A 22,115-nucleotide genomic window follows, 5' to 3' on the forward strand; every position below is an offset into this window, starting at 1 on the left:
TTGGCAGTGGGGACATAGTATAGATTTTGAGCATGGAAATGGCATGATTAGGGCTGCACTTCAGTAAATTCACCTGTTACTTTTAGCTTAGGGTCTATGACTATCTTTGTTTTGTTTTGGGCTTGGGTGTGGGAGGGAAGTATCAGTGGATAAGGCTGAGTTCTTCTGGCCCAAACTCAAGGTTTGGGGCCAGTAGTTACAGTGTTCTTCTAATGGGGCCAAGAGTACTTACTCAGCTCCCACCACTGACAGAAAAACTCATTTACAGCCTCATCCCAATCTATTTAGGAATTCCCAACCCACTCTCACTTCGGTTTCAGGGGCAACATAGAAAAGGCAAAATAAATGAGGCTGTGCACAGCACGAGCTTCAGAGACTGACATCGAGATTTCAGTCCTTGGTTCAAAAGTTACTTTCTCTGAACCTCAATTTTCTAATTTATAAGATGAGAATCATAGCAGTGCCTACTCATAGAGTTACTGAGAATAGTAAATGAGATAGTGATTATACAACTCTTAGAATAGTTCAGCAAAGTCTAGAATGTTATAAATGCTATAGGATAAACACCCTGGTTTCTGCAATAAACAAATTACAAGTAATAAAAAATGGTGAGAAATCTCTGAACTTAGATTCTTAAGAGAGACTTAGGAGACACAGCAACCAAATGAAATATGTGGACTTTGTTTGAATTCTGATTAAACAAACTAAATTTTCAAAGATTTTAAGACAATTTTGGAAACAAACATGGACTACAAATTTGATATTAAGGATTTTTAAGGTATAATATTTTTAGACATGATAAAAAGTGTTAAGGTTTGTTCTTGTTTTAAGAGTACTTAAAGGTCATACTAAAATGCTTGTGGGATAAAATGATCTGACGGCTGAAATTTCCTTTAAAATAACTCAGATTTATTTATTTATTTTATTTTATTTTATTTATTTTTTTTTTTGAGACGGAGTCTGGCTCTGTCACCCAGGCTGGAGTGCAGTGGCGCGATCTCGGCTCACTGCAAGCTCCGCCTCCCGGGTTTACGCCATTCTCCTGCCTCAGCCTCCCCAGTAGCTGGGACTACAGGCGCCCGCCACCTCGCCCGGCTAGTTTTTTGTATTTTTTTAGTAGAGACGGGGTTTCACCGTGTTAGCCAGGATGGTCTCGATCTCCTGACCTCGTGATCTGCCCGTCTCGGCCTCCCAAAGTGCTGGGATTACAGGCTTGAGCCACCGCGCCCGGCCAATAACTCAGATTTAGGGAAAGTAAGAGTGGAGAGTGGGGCTGGGAGGTGTGAGTGGAGCGGGCAAAGAATGGATAAAGTGTGGCTGGCTGCAGGCTGAAATGACTGTTGCAGCAATGTGATGACTATGTGAGGATATACTGTATGATCCTCTGGACTTTTGTATATGATTAAAATTTTCCATAACAAAATGTTTCCAAAACAAAAAACAGAGTAACAGTGTGTGTTTCCTATGGGTGTTATGGGTGTTAAACGAGAGATGTGAAAGCGCAACACTGTCTGGTGTACGGAAGGGGTTTTGGAAAGTTTATTTCCCCTTTTATTTTCTCTTGTAAAATACACCTTCCCGACAACACACAGAAAAGACACACACACGCGCGCGCGCACACACACACACACACACACACACACACACACACACCAGGAGTCATCCAAAAACAGTCTTTGTGATGTTTTGCAAGGGTTGAATTGCCCTAGTAAGGGTTTGTGAAGGACTTGGATCTTTTTTACACTGAAATCAAAGGCTGGTGATTTCAGATAAACTTCAGGGTCCTGCAGCCTTGGGTACTGGACCTTCCTACTTTGGGAAAATAATCAACTCCTGAGCTCCGTAAACAATAACCAGGATAGACCAGAAAGCAGGTGCTCTGGGGAGAAGCCAGAGTCCCCAGCATGTGGGCAGCACCTGAAGCCTGACCCTCAGACTCAGGAGGGACCAAGGCCTGTTGCAGGGCACCCAACTGCTGCTGCCTGATCACCAGGGTCTAAAATGAAACCAAGTAACAGGCGGCAATCTTAACCCACTCCCCTAAAAAAACTCCCACTTTTCAAAAGAAAACTTACCTGAGAAGGAGTTTCTACTCCCTGAAATTTACTGCTGTTGGTTTTATCTGTTCGCCTTTCTCCAAAATAATATAGGCTTTCCTACAAAAAAAAGGGTACAATCCAACCATGGTTCATCTGCACTCTTTCCTTTCCTAGATTAGGTACCCTTAGTGTTTCTACGCCCACCTTCTTTCCTAAAGTCAGTGATTTGTTTGTTTCTTTGTTTTTTGGTAGTCTTGCTCTGTGACCCAGACTGGAGTACAGCGGCAGGATCTAAGCTCACTGCAACCTCTGCCTCCTGGGTTCAAGCGATTCTACTGCCTCAGCCTTCTGAGTAGCTGGGACTACAGGTGTGTACCACCATGCTCAGCTAATTTTTTGTATTTTTAGTAGAGATAGGGGTTTCACCGTGTTGGCCGGGGTGCTCTCAAACTCCTGACCTCAAGAGATCCGCCTGCCTCAGCTTCCCAAGTGCTGGGATTAAAGATGTGAGCCACCCGTGCCCGGCCGCAGTGATCTTTGGGTAGAGGCTACCCAAAATAACAAAATTAGGACTTCTCTCATTCAAGCATTCACAAATTCATAAAATTTTAGAGCTGGAAAGACCTTAGAAAGCATCTGGTCCAACCCTTCTTTCCATATTACAAATGACAACAGTGAGACCAAAAGAAAACCAAGCAATCTGCCCTGGAGATGCTGCAGCCAGTTAGAGGCAGCTCAGGCCTGGAATACAGGTCCCTGGATCTCAGTCTAGGGCTCCGGATCAATAGCTGTCAATGACTGTCGAACGTTTGTTTTTTAAGCTGCAATCCACATTAATAAACCTAGGAGACACACACACACACACCCACACCAATATTTAAACCTTTTGATATTTTCTATTCTGGTCTAATTCCACTTTATTTTTAAAAGATGTCAGTTACAACCCAGTAACTTTATTTTACAACTCACTGATAAATCATGATCCATAGCTTGAAAAACACCATCCTAGAACATCCATTTTCAAAATCTGTGTATCTCAAATTAGAGAAACAAAAGGTGGTGGAACTTGAGTGCTGGGCATTGTGCGTAACCACCACCTCTTCCCGAGACTGTCGGCCAAACAACTCGAGCGGAGCTGCTGGAAATGGCAGCATCTCAGCAAGAAGATGGCAGAAAGAAAAATGACTGAGAACTCTGCTTTAAGTGGAAACAGCCCACCTTGTCTTATCAGAAATTTCTAGAGGTCACAGACTCCATGTCTTGACTAAGCAAAGACATTTACATTCAGGAGAGGCTTTGTTCTGAGTTGTGAAATGTTGCTTTTTATCTACCTAAGAGTTGTGAGGATGGTCAAGGCTGGAGTCATCTAATTAAGCTTGATACTATTCTCACGAGGAAGGAAGAAGTCATGGTACTGGCAGGAGTAAGAGCAGGGCCAGGTGAAGTGAGGGAAGCATCTTGATTACTGAATTTTTTTTATTTGTGTAACATGGTTTTACTCCCCTCACCTTAATCCTTCCCCAACAGGTCTTGTCTTTATTTAAAATGTTGATATTGTATACATCATAAATTTTTTGCATTAATTTTTATTGTTAAAATATTGCATTAAAATTATTTATTTTAATGATCGCAATTTTTAGCATTCCCTTAAATTTTGCACCCCATTGACCTCACTCTTGTCCCGGCCCAAAGAGATTCTTAAGTCAGCTACTAACCAGTGCATGGTAAACAAGAAAGTATCGAAAACAGAGTTTCTAAAAACTGCTTCTCGAATTACAATTTTACTAAGCATCATGACTAAAATAATCATCTTAACGTCCTACCAGTGATGTATCAGAACTAGCAAACTCAGTTATCATAAGACAAAGTTTGTAGAACATCTTTCATACCTCTGCAGTTAAAAATATTTCGGAGGCAATAAGGAAGGCACAAATCATAGTTCCAGTTCTTCCTAGAAAAGAAAAGAAGTTAGTTCAAGGAACATACGTGGTATAAAAATACACTCAGAAATATTCAAGGAGTGCATTTTAAGTTGATTTTCTCTCTTTTTTTGAGACAGGGTCTTGCTGTGTTACGCAGGCTGGAGTGCAGTCGCACAATCTTGGCTCACCGCAACCTCCGCCTCACAGGTGAAAAACACGCAAATTACATTTACAGTAAAAATATCTCTCACCACCTGTCCACAAAAGGACACGAGGAGGTTTTTACTAAATGTATAAGAAAGCAATGATTCATGTCTTTTATAATTTTTTTGGATAATAGTAAAAAAGAAAAATTCCCAACTCATTTAGTATATTAATATAACTGATTCCAAAATTGCACAAATACAGTAGAAGAAAAGATAACTTTACACCAGTCTCAAATACAAATGTAGATTTAAAAACATACACATATTTTTAAAGTGAATTCAGCAATGTAGAAACACCATGTATCAACACCAAGTGCCATTTCTCTAAAGGATGCAAGGATGTTTTTTCCAGGACGGCAGATGACGGGCTTTAGCATGCCTCAGTCATTTGGAAATAGCAAGCAAGGACCTAAAGACCAACTCTGTGCGCTTTAATTTAAGAAAGACAATGGCAATTCCCGGGAATTAGGAAGGACACCCAGATCCTGGGGAGGACAAGGCAGGCCAGCAGCCCCCATGACAGCATTGGACTGACAGAAGTGGTGAGTGGCGCCCCGGTATGTGAGACAGACAGACAGACAGACAGACAGCCCCTCTGTCCCATCTTTCCGGCGGATTTTCGGACTGACAGGAGTGAGTGGCGCCCCGGTGTGTGAGACAGACAGACAGACAAACAGACAGCCCCTCTGTCCCATCTTCCCACCGGATTTTCGGACTGACAGGAGTGAGTGACGCCCCAGTATGTGAGACAGACAGACAGACAGACAGACAGCCCCTCTGTCCCATCTTCCTACCGGATTTTCGGACTGACAGAAGTGAGTGAGTGACGCCCCGGTATGTGAGACAGACAGACAGACAGCCCCTCTGCCCCATCTTCCCACCGGATTTTCGGACTGACAGAAGTGAGTGAGTGGCGCCCCGGTGTGTGAGACAGACAGACAGACAGACAGACAGACAGACAGCCCGCCCCTCTGTCCCATCTTCCCACCGGAGATCCAAGCCACCGGCAGAGGAAGCGCCTTGTGTCTCCCCAGCCTTGGAGCTAACTTGAGGCGAGACTTGGAGACTTTGCGAGGGAAAGACACAGGGGAACGCTGCCGGCATTTTCCCAGCTGGACAAGACTGGGGGATCTTCCCTGCAGGGCTCCACCATCTTGTGCCCCCAGTCCCGCTACCCCGAGGGCCGGGGCGGGAGCTCCGATTACTGTGCGCCCCGGAAATCCGCCCGTCGCCTGAGGCAACAGAGCGCTCCGCCCAATGAACAGGGACCAAGCGCGCGGCCAGCGGCTCCGGCACCAGCCAGCTCTTACCCACGGCGCCCTCTACTGGCTGGTAGTCAAACCACACACGCAGCATAAAACCTGCAGACAGAAGCGCACGGGCCAAAAACACCCTACCCAGCGCGCTCTACAGTCCACCCCCAAGGGAGGAGGGAAAGGGAAAGAAGAAAATAATAATAATAATAATACAGGAGAGGAAAGAAAAAGAAAAAACCCTACCCAAACAAAAATAATTACACAGATTAGAAGTGCTAGCATCTCCAGAAGAGAAGGACCCGTGCAAGAATTCTGGCACCATGAGAAATCTAAATGTAGCGACACTACCAAAGCATCACACCAGCTCTCTGGCAATGCTTCCTACCAAAATGAAAACTCAGAAATGACAATAAACAATTCAAAGCTTGGGTTGCAAGGAAGCTCAATGAGATTCAAGGTTGAAATCAACAAAAAGAAACTTCTAAATCAATCCAGGAAAAGGTGGAAGAGATAAACATCTGAATAAGAAATCAATCAGAACTTCTGGAATTAAAAAAACTCACTTAAGGAATTTCAAAATACAATTGAAACCTTTATCAATAGACTGGATAAAGTAGAAAACATAATTTCAGAGCTTGAAGACTGGTCTTTTGAACCAATCCAGTTAGACAAAAATAAAGAAAAAAGATTTTTTAAAAGTGAAGAAAGTCAGAATATGAGATTATGTAAAGTGACCAAACCTACAAATTACTGGTATTCCCTAGAGAGAAAGAGAAAAAGAAAACAATCTGGAAAACATATTTCATTTCTTGAAAATAATTCAAGAAAATGTATTGAATCTTGCTAGATGGACATCTAAGTACAATAAAGCCAGACAGCACCTGTGAGATACTATAAAAAATGAACATTACCAAGGCATATACTCACCAGACTGTCCAAGGTCACTGTCAAAGAAAAAGCCCTAAAGGCACTAGAGAAAAAGGCCAGATCACATACGAAGTTAGCCCCATCAGGATAACAGCAGACGTCTCAGCAGAAACCTCACAAGCCAGGAGAGATTGAGGGGTCTATTTTCAGAATTCTGAAAGAAAATAAATCATAATCAAGAGATTCATATCCTGCCAAACCAAGCTTCATGACTGAAGGAGAAATAGAAACATTTTTCTAGAGAAGCAAATGCCAAGAGAGTTCATCGCCACTAGACCAGTCTTACAAGAGATGCCTAAGGGAGTTGTAAACATGGAAATGAAAGAATGATACCTGCTATCATAAAAACACACTTAACTACATAGCTCACAGACCCTATAAAACAACCACACAATAGAAAGTACAAAGAAACCAGTTAACAATTTCATGATAGGGTGAAAAGCTCACATGTCAGTATTAACCTTGAATGTAAATGGTTTAAACCACTTAAAAGTCACAGAGTGGGCTGGGTGCAGTGGCTCATTCCTGTAATCCCAGCGCTTTGGGAGACCAAGGCGGGTGGATCATGAGGTCAGGAGATCAAGACCATCCTGGCCAACATGGTGAAACCCTCTCTCTACTAAAAATATAAAAATTAGCCAGGCGTGGTGGCACATGCCTATAATCCCAGCTACTCAGGAGGCTGAGGCAGGAGAATCACTTGAACCCAGGAGTCAGAGGTTGTGGTGAGCCAATATCGTGCCACTGCACTCTAGTCTGATGATAGAGTGAGAGTCTGTCAAGAAGGGAAAGAAAAGAAAAGAAAAGAAAGAAAGAGAGAGAGAAAGAGAGAGAGAGAGAAAGAAAGAAAGAGAGAAAGAAAGAAAAAGAAAAGAAAAGAAAAGAAAAGAAAAGAAAAGAAAGAAAGAAAGAAAGAAAGAAAGAAAGAAAGAAAGAAAGAAAGAAAGAAAGAAAGAAAGAAAGAAAAGTCAGAGTGGCAAGTTGGATTAAAAAAACAAAACCCATCTGTCTGCTGTCTTCAGGAGACCCATCTCACATGTAACAACACCAATAGGTTCAAAGTAAAGGGCTGAAGAAAGATCTATCACACAAACAAAACACAAAAAAGAGCAGGGGTCACTATTCCTAAAACAGATAAAACAGGCTTTAAATCAGCAACAGTAAAAAAGGACAAAGAAGGGCATTACATAATGATAAGGAGTTCAACAAGAAGCCTTAACTATCCTAAACATATATGCACCCAACATTGGCTCACGTGGGTTAATAAAACAGATACTTCTAGACCTATGAAAAGACTTAGCCACACAACAATAGTCAGGGGACTTCAACACCCCACTGACAACATTACACAGATCATAAAGACTGAAAACTAACAAAGAAATTCTGGACTTAAATTCAACACTTGACCAATTGGACCTAATAGAAACCTAAAGAACTCTTAGCGTTTTGGGAGGCCGAGGTGGGTGGGCGGATCATGAGAACAGGAGTTCGAGACCAGCCTGGCCAATATGGTGAAACTCCGTTGCTACTAAAAATGCAAAAATTAGTCCGGCATGGTGGCAGGTGCCTGTAATCCCAGCTACTCGGCAGGCTGAGGCAGGAGAATTTCTTGAACCCAGGAGGCAGAGGTTGCAGTGAGCCAAGATCATGGCACTGCACTCCAGCCTGGACAACAGAGCATGACTCCATCCCAAAAAAACAAACAAAACACCCACAAACCAAAAAAGCCCTAGATCAGATGTATTCACAGCTGAATTCTATCAAATATACAAAGAAGAACTGGTGCCAGTTCTACTGAAACTATTCCAAAAAATTGAGGAGGGACTCTTCTCTAATTCATTCCATGAATCCTGCATCACCCTGAAACCAAAACCTGGCAAAGACACAATAAAAAAAAGAAAACTAAAGGGTAATCTCAATGATGAAGACAGCCACAAAAATCCTTAACAAAACACTGGGAAACCAAATCCAACAGCACATCAAAAAATTCACAATCAAGTAAGCTTCATTCCAAGGATACAAGGTCCAGCACATGCAAATCAATAAATGTGATTCACCAAAGAGAATTAAACAGAAACCACATGATCATCTCAATAGATGCAGAAAAAAAAGCATTTGATAAAATTCAACATCTTTCTTGATAAAAAATAAAAAAACACTCAAGAAACTAGGAATCAAAGGAACATACTTCAAAATAGAGCCATGGGCCAGGTGCAGTGGCTCACATCTGTAATCCCAGCACTTTGGGAGGCCAAGGCAGGCAGATCACTTGAGGTCAGGAGTTCAAGACCAGCCTGGCCAACATAGTGAAACTCCATCTTTACTAAAAATACAAAAATTAGCCGGGCGTGGTGTCGCACACCTGTAATCTCAGTGACTCAGAAGGCTGAGGCAGGAGAATCGCTTGAACCCAGGAGGCGGAGGTTGCAGTGTGCCGAGATTGCGCCACTGTACTCCAGCCTGGATAACAGAGCAAGACTCCATCTTAAAAAAACAAAAACAAAAACAAAAACAAAAAAACAGGCTGGGCATGGTGGCTCATGCCTGTAATGCCAGCACTTTGGGAGGCTGAGGTGGGTGGATTACCTGAGGTCAGGTGCTTGAGAGCAGCCTGGCCAACGTGGTGAAACCCCATCTCTACTAAAAATACAAAAATTAGCTGGGCGTGGTGACAGGCACTTGTAATCCCAGCTACTTGGGAGGCTGAGGCAGGAGAACTGCTTGAACTTGGGAGGTGGAGGTTGCAGTGAGCCAAGATTCCGCATTGCACTCCAGCCTGGGCAACAAGAGCAAAACTCCATCTCGAAAAAAAAAAAAAAAAGAAATCATTTCCTTTGCAGCATCATGGATGCAGCTGAAGTCATTATCCTGAGCAAATTAATGCAGGAACAAAAAACCAAATACCGTATGTTCTCACTCATAAGTGAAAGCTAAACAATGGGTGCTCATGGACATAAAGGCGGCAATAATGGACACTGGGGAGTTCTAGAGGGGGCTCAGCAGAAAAGAGCACAGGTTGAAAAACTAACTATTGGGTCCTATGCGCAGTACCTGGGTGATGTGATCAATCATACCCCAAACCTCAGCATCACACGATATTACCAATAAACCTGCACATGTACTTCCGAAACTAAAATAAAAGTTACATTATACCAAAAAAACTAAGCTCAAAAAGAAAACAAATGTGTTTTTCCCATTAAAAGACAAACAATAAAAGAGTACAAGAATCATCCTATATCAGAAATCTATATTAATGCAATTTATCATATTCATTGATTAAAGAAGACATACCTTACAATTATCTCAATAATGCAGGAAAAAGCATTCACTAAAATTCACCTGTGGCTTTAAAAATTAACAAAAACTAGGAAACTTCGTTAACTCAACAAAGAGAATCTACCAAAATACCTACCAGGAACATCATATTAATGACATAATATTGACAGCATTTTCTTTAAAGCCTGGAATTAAACGAAAATGCCCTCTCTTCACTGCTTCCGTTTAACAATATACTGCAGGCCTAACCAGTGTAGAAAGTCAGTGTGGTAAGTAAATCTGTAGAATAACTCCTTAATCTAATGAGAGAGTTTAGGAAGATTTCTAGATGCAGGCTCAACATAAATAAAAATTAATAGCTAAATCAAGGATGCAGGTTGAAATCTTTACAGTAATTACTAAAAACACAGAAAAGAAGTATATGACTTCCAAGGTAATGACAGAGGGTGAGAAGGAAAGAATTATATTATTAAAATTCAATCAAACGAAAACAGAATGTCAGTAGGAATATAGGAGAGTTAAATAAAATAATTGACAAATAGATGTACATAGAACGCTGTTCTCAACAATGCGTAATACATGTTCTTTTGAAATGTACAGAAAACATCTGATAATATTGACCAAATTCTGGGCCATAAAGCAAGTCTAAACAATTTTCAAAGAACTAAAAAAGAAAAAAAATACATAGTATGTTCTGTGTCCACAACACAATATAATCAGAAATCAAAAATTTAAAGATAAATACAAAATTTTCATGTTTGGAAATAAGGAAATATACTTCCACAAAACTCATGGGTCAAAAAAAAGCAAGCACAGTCAAAACTGGAAAATAGTTTGAACTAAGTAAAATAAAAACACTACAAATAAAAATTTATGGGATGAAACTAAAGCAATTCTTGGGGAAAACTTGTAGCCTTAAATGGTAAATAGAAAAGACAGTGGTTGACACTCTAAGAATTACACATGTCAAGAAGTCAGGAAAAGAACAAATTAACCCAAAGAGTGCAGAAGAAAATATGAAATATAATAGTAATTGATGAAATAAAAAATAAATTAAAAATAGAGACCACCAATAAGGCCAAAAATTTGGTACTTTTAAAAGACTAGTAAAATTGATAAATCCCTGGTGAGACTAATCAAAAGAAAAAAGGGGAGAAGGTACCAAGAAAGCAATGTAAGGAATAAGAAAAGAAACACCTCTGTAGACATTAAAATGGTAAAATGATATTGTGAACAATTTGATGTTAAGACAGTTCAAAGTTAGATTAAATGGACAAATGCTGGGAAAACTATAATCTGCCAAAATGGGCAAAATAAATAAAATTATTAAAAAATTCTATATGTGGAATTGAGCCATAATTTAAATACTTCCCTCCAGAAAAAACTCTAGGCCAATGTGCCTTCACTGGTGAATTTCACTTTATACTTAAGAAGGAAGAAAATCAGCACGCATAAATTTACCCAGAGAATAAAAACAGAGAAAATGAAATCTAACTCATTTTACAAAGCCAAGATTTGAAAAAAACTATGAGGAAGGAAAATTATAACCAATCGCCCAGATGACATGAATTTAAAAATCCTAAACAAAATATTAACAAACAGGATCTGGCAATTTAATAATAAAATAATTTAATGATTATTTAACAAAATAATACAGCACAATTACGTTTATTCCAGAAATATGTTGGTTTACCACTTAATCAATGTAATTAACCACATTCATTTATAGGATAAAGTAGAAAAATTATCATCTCAAAGATTCAGAAAAATCTTTAAAAATTCAACATCCATTCATGATTAAAAAAAAACTCTTAGTAAACTAAAGGAATTTCTTTTTTCTTTCTTTCTTTTTGTTTTGTTTTGTTTCGTTTTTTGAGACAGAGTCTCACTCTGTTATCCAGGCTGGAGAGCAGCAGTGCGATGTTGGCTCACTGCAGCCTCTGCCTCCTGGGTTCAAGTGATTCTCTCACCTCTGCCAGGGTAGTTGGCATTGCAGGCATGCGCCACCACACCTGGCACATTTTTATATTTTTTAGTAGAGATGGGGTTTCACCATGTTGCCTAGGCTGGTCTTAAACTTCTGGCCTCAAGTGATCTGCCCCGCTGGGCCTCCCAAAGTGCTGGGATTACAGGTATAAGTCACGGCGCCCAGCCAAGGAATTTCTTAATCTGATAAATGGTAGCTCTCTCACACACACGCACGCGCGCACACACACACACTCATAAAGCAATTGGAGAGATGTTGAAAGCTTTTCCTTTGAGAATGGAACTGTATGTTGATGGTTGCTATAGCCACTTGTAATTTTACGCTGTACTAAAGGTTCTAGCCAGTGCTAGGGGAGAGAAATGACTGAAATGGAAAAAATACAATTTATTATTTTCATATGACGTAATCATGTACCATAAAATCCAAAAGAATCTATAGATAAATTAGTAGAACTAATAAGTGAGTTTAGGCTGGACACAGTGGCTCAGGCCTGCAGTCCTAGCACTCTGGGAGGCGGAGGCTGAGGCTGGCAGATCACTTGAGCCTAGGAGTTTGAGACCTACCTGGGCTACATAGCAAAACCCCATCTCTACAAAAAAATCAAAAAATTAGCTGGGCATGGTGGCACCTGCCTGCAGTCCTAGCTACTCAAGAGGCTGATATGGGAGGATCACCTGAGCCCAGGGAGGTTGAGGCTATAGTGAGCCATGATCGTGCCACTGCACTCCAGCCTGGGTGACAGAATGAGACCCTACCTCAAAAAAAAAAAAAAAAAAAGTGAGTTTAGGAAAGTTGCTAATTGCAAGATTAATTAATGAACTGCATTTAAAACAACAAAAAACATTTAGAAAATAAACATTTTAAAGGGATGTCATTTAAATAATCACAAAAGAAGTCTAGGAATAAATCTCACCAAAAATACGCAAGCTTTCTACACAGAAAACGAGAAAGCATTGTAAAGAGAAATTGAAGAGGACCCAACTCAATGAGAGAACACCTCTGTTCATGGGTTGGATGAGTCAATATTGTAAAAATTCAATTCTCCCCAGTCTATAAATTCAATGCAATTCCAAGCAAATTTCTATCCAGTGTGTGTAATTTGACTAGTTGATTCCCAAATTTATATGGAAATGTAGATGACCTAAAATACCCAAACCATTGTGAAGAAAAAGAAAAAGATGGTTATACTCACATGACTGGAAATGAGGACGTATTAGAAAGCTACAGTAAGATAGTTGTGCTGTTGGCACACAGATGAAAAATCGATGAACAGAACAGAAAGGTCAGAAACAGATTCATGTTCTGCAGGGTAGTAAAGCAATGAAAATCTTCTCACCCATGTGCTGGAATAATTGGATAGCCATACATGGAAAAAGATGAAACCTGATGCCTTCCTCACACCACACACATAAATCAATTTTAAAAGGAATGAACCTTCTAGAAGAAAACATAGTAGTAAAATGTCCTTTAAACTCAAAGAAAATTGTCTTAATCAGGACACAAACACACAAACTGTATAAAGGGAAAGCATGATACCTACGACGGTAATACAACTAAGAACTTCTGTCAACCACAGGATACTCCTGAGAGAGAGAAAAGGCAAATCACAGAGCAGAAAAGCTTTCCTGAATACATTTATGATCAATAACAGAACTGAAATCAGAATGCATAAATAATTCCTACAATCAAGAGAAAAAGGATGAATAAACCAGGAGAAAAATGGTTAAGAAAATTAAAAAGTTACTTTACAGAAAGGATATCCAAATACATAATAATCTTAAGAAAACTTCCTCAACCTTATTAGTAATTAAAGAAATGCAAATGATCACCACCATAAGATGCCATCACACAAACCCCCAAAGGCTAAAAATAGAAATACTCAGAATTGTAAGTATTGGGGAAGACATGGAATGCTTGAAGTGTACAATACCAGTGGAGTAAAAATCGGTACTACTGTTTTAGAAAACAGGTGACATTATCAAGTAAAGTTCAAGATTCATTACCCTAAGAGAGAACAATTTTAGTCCAAGGTATATACTCAACAAAAATGTGGCCGTATGTGCAACAAGAAATGTGTATTTTTAAAAGCAGTATTATTGGGTTAGGCGCGGTGGCTCATGCCTGTAATCCCAGCACTTTGGGAGGCAGAGGAAGGCGCATCACTTGAGGTTAGGAGTTTGAGGCCAGCCTGGACAACATGGCAAAACCCCATCTCTACTAAAAATACAGCTGGGTGTGATGGTGGATGCCTGTAATCCCAGCTACTTGGCCGGGTGCGGTGGCTCACGCCTGTAATCCCAGCACTTTGGGAGGCCGAGGCGGGCGGATCACAAGGTCAGGAGATCGAGACCACGGTGAAACCCCGTCTCTACTAAAAATACAAAAAATTAGCCGGGCGCGGTTGTGGGCGCCGGTAGTCCCAGCTACTCGGGAGGCTGAGGCAGGAGAATGGCGTGAACCCGGGAGGCGGAGCTTGCAGTGAGCCGAGATCGTGCCACTGCACTCCAGCCTGGGCTGGGCGACAGAGCGAGACTCCGTCTCAAAAAAAAAAAAAAAAAAAAAAAAATTCCCAGCTACTTGGGAGGCTCAGGCACGAGAATTGCTTGAACTCAGGAGGCAGAGGTTACGATGAACTGAAATCATGCCACTGCACTCCAGTCTGGGTGATACAGTGAGATTTTATCTCAAAAAAAAAAAAAAAAAAGCAGCACTATTTATCACAGTAAAAACTGGACACAACCTAAATGTAATAGAAAAAAAGAGATTCCATTTTCAGTCACAATTTGTGTAGGAATGAATTTTTGAAAAGATGTGAAAGACATGATAAAAAAAAGTATAAAATATTATTAAACAATGAACAAGATAATTCACATGTACAACTCAATATCTCAAAGTTGTCAGTTCTGTCAAGTTAATCTATAAATTCAATGTAGTTCCAACAAAAATCATAAAAGTGTTTTATTATGGCAGTTCACAAAATCATTTTAAAATTGAACGTAATAATTAAGTTCCAAGGAGAGCAAGACTATTGTGCCTTTATCAAACTATATTATAAAGCTACAATAATCACAAAAGTGTGGTAGAGAGAACTTAGAAACAGTTTTGAATATGTATAGAAACTTGGTATATTACTGAGAGGAATTACGAATTAATGGAGAACAAAATAGCATGCAATTGATGGTGTTAGGGCAATTGGTTATCTATATGAACAAAATACTTCCCCCAACTTCCAATTAGATTAAAGACCCAAATATTAAAAATGGAACTTGAATATTTTTGAAGAAATGTGGAATATCTTTACTACATCAGTATCGGGGTGAATTTCTTAAATGTGACAGAAAAGCATGAAATACATACACACACATAGATGAACAAATTTTACTACATTCAAAATTACAAACTTCTCTCCAGGCACGATGGCTCATGCCTGTAATCCCAGCACTTTGGGAAGCTGAGGTGGGTGGATCACTTGAGTCCAGGAGTTCGAGACCAGTCTGGGCAACATAGTGAGACCCTGTCTCTACCAAAATACAAAAATTAGCCAGGCATGGTGATGCTCGCCCGTAGTCCCACCTACTCAGAGGGGCTGAGATGGGAGGATCGCTTGAGCCCCAGGAGGTTCAGGCTGCAATGAGCCGAGATCGTGCCACTGCACTCCAGCCTGGGTGGCAGAGTGAGACCATGTCTCAAAACAAAACAAAAATTTACAAACTTTTGTACAACAAAATAAATCACAATCAAATTTAAAAGGCAACATGTTGGGAGAATATAATTGTAACACTAAGAAAAATTGGCATTCAGGTTCTTTGAAGAACTCCTATAAATCAATATAAAATATGTTTACTATCATGATACTATTGGTAACCTGCAGGCAGCAACCACAGAAGACAGCAAGACTAATATGAATGAGCACTTAAAAAAAGAGGCTGCTCTGGTACATACCAGCTGAATAATAGCCCTCTAAACAACCTTTAACAATATCAACAAAATATTCTGTGAACACAGAATAATGTAAACCCCCTCTCAGCAAAAAAGAAAAAAGTCAAATTTGAAATGAATGCTTTCCTTCAAGCAAGGAATTAGCATTAGTTAATAGAAAACTGATGCTAACTTCTTGAATAATAACATTTTAGGTTAGGCAATGTGAAATGGCCACTTTTAAAGCAAAAGATGGTTAAAAACTGCCCATTTCAAATGATTCAGCCTCTATATTCTTAATTTAACTATGGTATTGTAAACTGCCAGTTTATATACAATATTCCAATCTGTAGAGCTAAACACAGAACCTGTATATTAACTAATGCGCTTGAAACTAGCCAATAAGACTAAAACTTGATTTTACTGAATTATGTAAGTCAGTTTACAGTGTTACGTTTTCCTGGAATTTGATATAAAAATTGATTTACAGCCCACTAAAAATGTAATTATTTATGCTTGTCAAAAATTGTGAAATATGCTTAGATGATTATTTAAAGCCTAAACCTGAATGAGAGAAAATCTAGCTAAACTTAAATTGGTTGGACTTACAAAATGGGGCTTTTCCCCCCATTTTAACCCCACCAATGTCAACTTCTTTGTATAATTAGACTATAAAAATTCCAGTATAATTTTTGAAATACCATCTCTGTTGGCTCCCTTAAACTAACAGTTCTCACAAAGTTTAAGAACAACCTTAATATTACTGGAACAAAAACAGACATATAGATCAATGGAACAGAACAGAAAGCCCAGAATAAATCCATGCATTTATAGTCAGCTGATGTTCAACAAAGGTGCCAAGAGTCCAAGATGGGGAAAGGACAGTCTCTTCAATAAACGATACTGGGCAAACTGAATATCCACTGGTGGAAGAATGAAATTACACCCTATCTCACCCATATACAAAAATCAACTCAAAGTAAATGCTTAACTGTGAAACCTGAAATTGAAAAACTACTAGAAGAAAACATAGGTGAAAATCTTCTTGACGCTGGTCTGGGACAAGATATTTTTGGATATGACTGAAAAGCATAGGCAACAAAAGAAAAAGTAGACAAATGATACTGTATCAAACTAAAATGCTTTTGCACAGCAAAGGAAACATTGATGGAGTAAAGAGACAACCTACAGAACGGGAGAAAACATCTACAAAGCATACATTCGATAACAGGTTAACAGATTTTTTAAACAAATGAACTCAGACAACACAATAGCAAGAGAACAAGTTACTTCTCTAGAAAATGGGCAAAGAACCTGAAAAGATATTTCCCAAAAGAAGACACACAAGTGGCCAAGAGGTATATGAGGAAATGCTAAACATCGTTAATCATCGGGGAAAAGCAAATTAAACACAAAGTGATATCCTCACGCCTGTTAGAACGGTCATTAACAAAAAGACAAAAGAGTTGGTGAGGATGTAGAGAAAAGGGATCCCCCTCGTACACTGTTGGTGTGAATGTAAATTAGTAGTTATTATGGAAAACAGCACTGAGATCCCTCAGAAAACCAAGAATAGAACTACCATATGATTTGGAGATTCCACTTCTGGGTATATATCCAAAGGAAATGAAATCTGCACTCCTGCGTTCACTGCAGCATTATTCCTAATACCCAAGCTATGGAGTCCATGTAAATGTCATCAGTGGAGGAATGGATAAAGAACATGTGGCATGTGCAAATAAAGGCATACTCTTCAGCCTGAGAGGATATCCTGTCACTTGAGACAATATGAATGAACCTGGAGAACACTATGCTAAGTGAAATAAGCCAGGCATAGAAAGACAAATACTGCACGTCCCACTTATTTGTGGAATCTAAAAAAGTCAGATTCATAGAAGCAGAGAGTAGAATGGTGGTTACCAGGGGCTGGGGGGGACAAAACTCGGGGAATTGTAGAGATATTGGTTTTTACTTTATTATTATATTTTTAAGATAGAGTTTTGTTCTTGTTGTCCAGGCTAGAGTGCAATGGTGCGATCTCGGCTCACTGCAACCTCTGCCTTCCGGGTTCAAGTGATTCTTTTGCCTCAGCCTCCCGAGTAGCTGGGATTATAGATGCATGCCACCACACCCAGCTAATGTTTTGTATTTTTAGTAGAGCTAGGGCTTCACCATGTGATCCACCTGCCTCAGCCTCCCAAAGTGCTGGGATTACAGGTGTGAGCCACTGCGCCCAGCCTGAGATGTTGATTAAAGGATGCAAAATTTCAATTAGGAAGAATAAGTTCAGGAAATTCATTGTACAACATAGTGACCATAGTTAATATATACTTGAAAACTGCTGAGAGAGTAGATTTTAAATTACTCCACAAAAACATGTGGAGTAATGCATACGTCAATTAGCTTGATTTAACCATTTCACAATGTTTATAGACATCAAAACATCATATTGTACACCATAAATAGATTTTTATGTTAATTTAAAAATTTAAAAAGATCAGCCTTAAATAAAATAAAAGTACTCTGACATTCTAAAATTAAAGACTGTTTGTATTTTGAGAGATACAAACTGGCAAACCAAAAATAAAGAAATCCAAATACTAGGAAAACAAGGGAAAATATGCTCAACCTTCCTTAGTTCTTTTTTCCTGCTTTCTTCCCTTCCTTCTCCTCTCCCTATCGCCTACCCTTCCTCCTCTCCTCTTTCCTTTCTCCTCCCCTTCTTTCAGTCTTGCAGCTAATATTTTAAAATGCTAACAATTGTTAATACGTATTAATAGCAATATGTATTTTGTTCTTGTACTTTATCTATATTTCCATGTCTTTAGAAAGGGAGAAATAAAAAGGAAAATGTTATTACCTTTGCCTCCTTTACAGTGAATTGCTACGATGTTTGCAGGATCTTGAGCCATCCACTCATTTACTTCCTTGGTGAAAACCACCATCTCACTGATTTCAAAAGTTTAAGACTTTTAGTTAAAATATTTTCAAAAAATCAAACCCAATATATTTAGCCCTCTTCTGATAGTCAACTTAGCATAAAACTTACTGTAGAGTGGGGACATTATGATCATCAATCATGATTCTACTGACCCTATTATGGAAGTACTTAGGATCATAAGCTCTTTCACCTAAAATAAATAATATGTATGTCATATCTCTATAGGGAATAACATAATAAATGATGAACTTATAAATAAGTTAACATATCTTGTTAGAATTCCTTATCTATCTTCAAAAAGAGCTTTCCAAGTTGCTCCTGCCGCTCTAAAATAAACACGGGGTCTCAAAAACGTAAGGATGGTAGTGGTTTATCCATCTCATGTAACCCAAACTCAACTATTTTTGTTTCATAGGTATAATTTTTAACTTTCTAGCAGACCATTCATCATATTATTGCAGGGCAGTTAGAAACCACACAAGAGGCAAATGTAGCTGACCAAAATGATGGCCCCCTGAAAATGTCTATTGAGTATACAGGTAGAGGGAAAAGTCGAGAGAGACAGAGTATGAAGCTGGGTTACAGCCTATTTTCCAGAGTGTTTCCTTTTCTCCCATCTAGGGTCCTGCTCTCATCACAGCCCACTGCGGATGGGGCCGAGGACTCATTTGTTAAATCGTCTATGTCCTCATAACACAATCTGGCAGGAAAAACGAAAGATTTTCCTAAACCTAATGTCGCTAGAACAGATCTTCCCTAAAATGGTTTGCTTCCACTCCAGCCTCACAGGTCCTGCCAAAGCCGCCTCCTTCACAGGGTGCTTTGTGCTGCTGGGCTAACTCCTTCTACTAAATGGGGCCAGTCCAAGATGGGGATTTTTAAATTCATTCCTTGCCACCACCAAATACTTATGATTAAATGCAATAAAAACACAAAATCATCTTCTTACATACAGTAATCTGTTTTCTATCTACAGTAGCAAATAGAGAGTAATGTACATACTGCATAGATTATAGACTCGATAGTGATTTGGATGTTTCTTATCTAGAAACCGCACGACTTCCTAAAAAAGACAAACACATAGCTTACATATTTACATGGCACCAACATAAGCTATTTCCTAGGGGGAACCTACAATGGTTATTACTTTGATTAATTTGTCTCTCACTCGCATCTTCTAGGGGAGATTCAGGGAACACGAGGGTATGCAAATTTCAAGTTCTAATCCACTGTGATTTTTCAAATAGTCCACAAAGTGCGTTTGGCCACTCAGATGAGTCTCTATTGTAAATACACACTGTTTAAAGCAATCAGATAAGGAAATTAGCTGGGGAACTAACTTTAAGTAATTTGTTCTAAATCATTAATTCACAGTTAATGTGGTTCTTGTTTAAATCTAATTCATATTGGTTCTTATTTAATTCGGAATAGATACATCTTTAGAGAGTGATCTGCATATTACAGTCTACCTAAGCACTATGTAAACAAATACATGCAAAAAGTATATAGTATGATTGTGTATATGCATGATAGAAAAAGATAAACATATCAAATTTTAAATAACTGGTAACAATATGGAGACTTTTTTGGCTCATCTGTTCTCCTATTTTTTAAATGAAGATATATGTGTACCTATAAGTGTGTGTATATATAATGTATACATACGTGTAACCTTTAAAATGAAAACCAAATAGTAGTTATTTAAAATGCAGTTAATACTGCTATATGAATCCAACTTTCAGTAAATATCTTTCTGAAACATACACACACGTATATATCTCTGTGCAACAACAAAAATGATACAAAATTTTAAAACTGATTAGTATGCTACCCTCAGAGCAGCATTTACTGGCTTAATATTGAGAAAAATAAAATTAAGGTACTAAAGTCATCCATTTATTCAACTGGCTATCTCTTTTAGGAAGAAATAGTAAGTCAAAAAGATGAACACTCTGAATCTGCAGTGGGGGAGGCAAGGATGAACAGTTTTATATACTTCAGAATTCATGGAATTTCTTACATAAAATCCATACGGGTTTAGAAATCACATATAAAAACTACAAATATCTATGAGAAATTTAAGCAAATTTTAATCAGTTCTTTGGATGAGGAAGAACTGAAAGTGTTGAATCAGTGGAAGATCAACAGGCTTAGGTTTGACTTCATAAAAATCTGAAATTTCTGCTTAAAAATCCTATAATGAATAACAGGGGAAACGATTTTTCAGAAAAATTGACTGACTGGGGACTATGCCTAGTATGATAAATTAATAATTCATTAACAACAACTTAAATATTACTCACTCACCTTATAGATAAATGGGCCAAGGACATAAACAATTCATAAAAGAGAAAATCCAACTGATTAAAAACCTACATAAATATTCAGTGTCACCAACAAAGAAGTCAAAACAATGACATGCCATTTGCACCCATGAAATTAACCCTTTCTCTTTTTTTTTTTTTTTTTTTTGAGACGGAGTCTTGCTTGTTGCCCAGGCTAGAGTGCAGTGGCTGGATCTCAGCTCACTGCAAGCTCCGCCTCCCGGGTTCACACCATTCTCCTGCCTCAGCCTCCCGGGTTCACACCATTCTCCTGCCTCAGCCTCCCGAGTAGCTGGGACTACAGGCGCCGCCACCTCGCCCAGCTAGTATTTTTTTTTTCGTATTTTTTAGTAGAGACGGGGTTTCACCGTGTTAGCCAGGATGGTCTCGATCTCCTGACCTCGTGATCCGCCCGTCTCGATCTCCCAAAGCGCTGGGATTACAGGCTTGAGCCACCGCGCCCGGCCAACGCTTTCTCTTTTAATGAGAAAATCCGGGCCGGGCGCGGTGGCTCACGCCTGTAATCCCAGCACTTTGGGAGGCCGAGGCGGGTGGATCACAAGGTCAGGAGATCGAGACCACGGTGAAACCCCGTCTCTACTAAAAATACAAAAAATTAGCCGGGCGCGGTTGTGGGCGCCCGTAGTCCCAGCTACTCGGGAGGCTGAGGCAGGAGAATGGCGTGAACCCGGGAGGCGGAGCTTGCAGTGAGCCGAGATCTCGCCACTGCACTCCAGCCTGGGCGACAGAGCAAGACTCCGTCTCAAAAAAAAAAAAAAAAAAAAAGAAAATCCAATGCTGGCAAAATAAGGCATGAAATTCAAAACTTTGATTTATCGTTGATACAAGAATACAACTGCTCTTGGATTTGGTAAGATATATTAAGAACCCGAAAAATATTCATACTCTTAGCTAGGTAATTTCACTCCTAGCACTCTATACAGAAAAAGCCTAGGCGCAAAGATGTCTGTTGCTGTATTATTGATTATAGTGACACTTAAATGTCCAACATTAGAGGTTAATCACAGCGCTAATGAAATATCTGCAACCATTAGAATACTGTCCTGTCCTGCATTTTATTTTACTTTATTTTATTTTATTTTATTTTGAGATGGAGTTTCACTCTTGTTGCCCAGGCTGGAGTGCAATGGTGCAATATCAGCTCACTGCAACCTCCGCCTCCCAGATTCAAGCAATTCTCCTGCCTCAGCCTCCTGAGTAGCTGGGATTACAGGCGCCCATCACTATGCCTGGCTAATTTTTTGTATTTTTAGTAGAGACGGGGTTTCACCATGTCAGCCAGGCTGGTTTTGAACTCC

The 22,115-nt window shown here is 39.3% G+C and overlaps 1 protein-coding gene across 1 annotated transcript in view; it reads right to left on the reverse strand.

The window, feature by feature from the left end:
* The window catches only part of LOC105490276 (transmembrane phosphoinositide 3-phosphatase and tensin homolog 2), a 93,267-nt gene that overhangs the window by 12,264 nt on the left and 58,888 nt on the right, over window positions 1-22,115 (reverse strand). The window contains 5 exon segments of the mRNA XM_071081565.1: window positions 2,076-2,156; window positions 3,929-3,990; window positions 18,392-18,480; window positions 18,581-18,662; window positions 19,475-19,535. Of these exon segments, the coding sequence (XP_070937666.1) occupies window positions 2,076-2,156; window positions 3,929-3,990; window positions 18,392-18,480; window positions 18,581-18,662; window positions 19,475-19,535 (375 nt within the window).

This window comes from Macaca nemestrina, chromosome 16 (genome assembly GCF_043159975.1).
Source record: "Macaca nemestrina isolate mMacNem1 chromosome 16, mMacNem.hap1, whole genome shotgun sequence".
Lineage (NCBI taxonomy): Eukaryota > Metazoa > Chordata > Mammalia > Primates > Cercopithecidae > Macaca > Macaca nemestrina.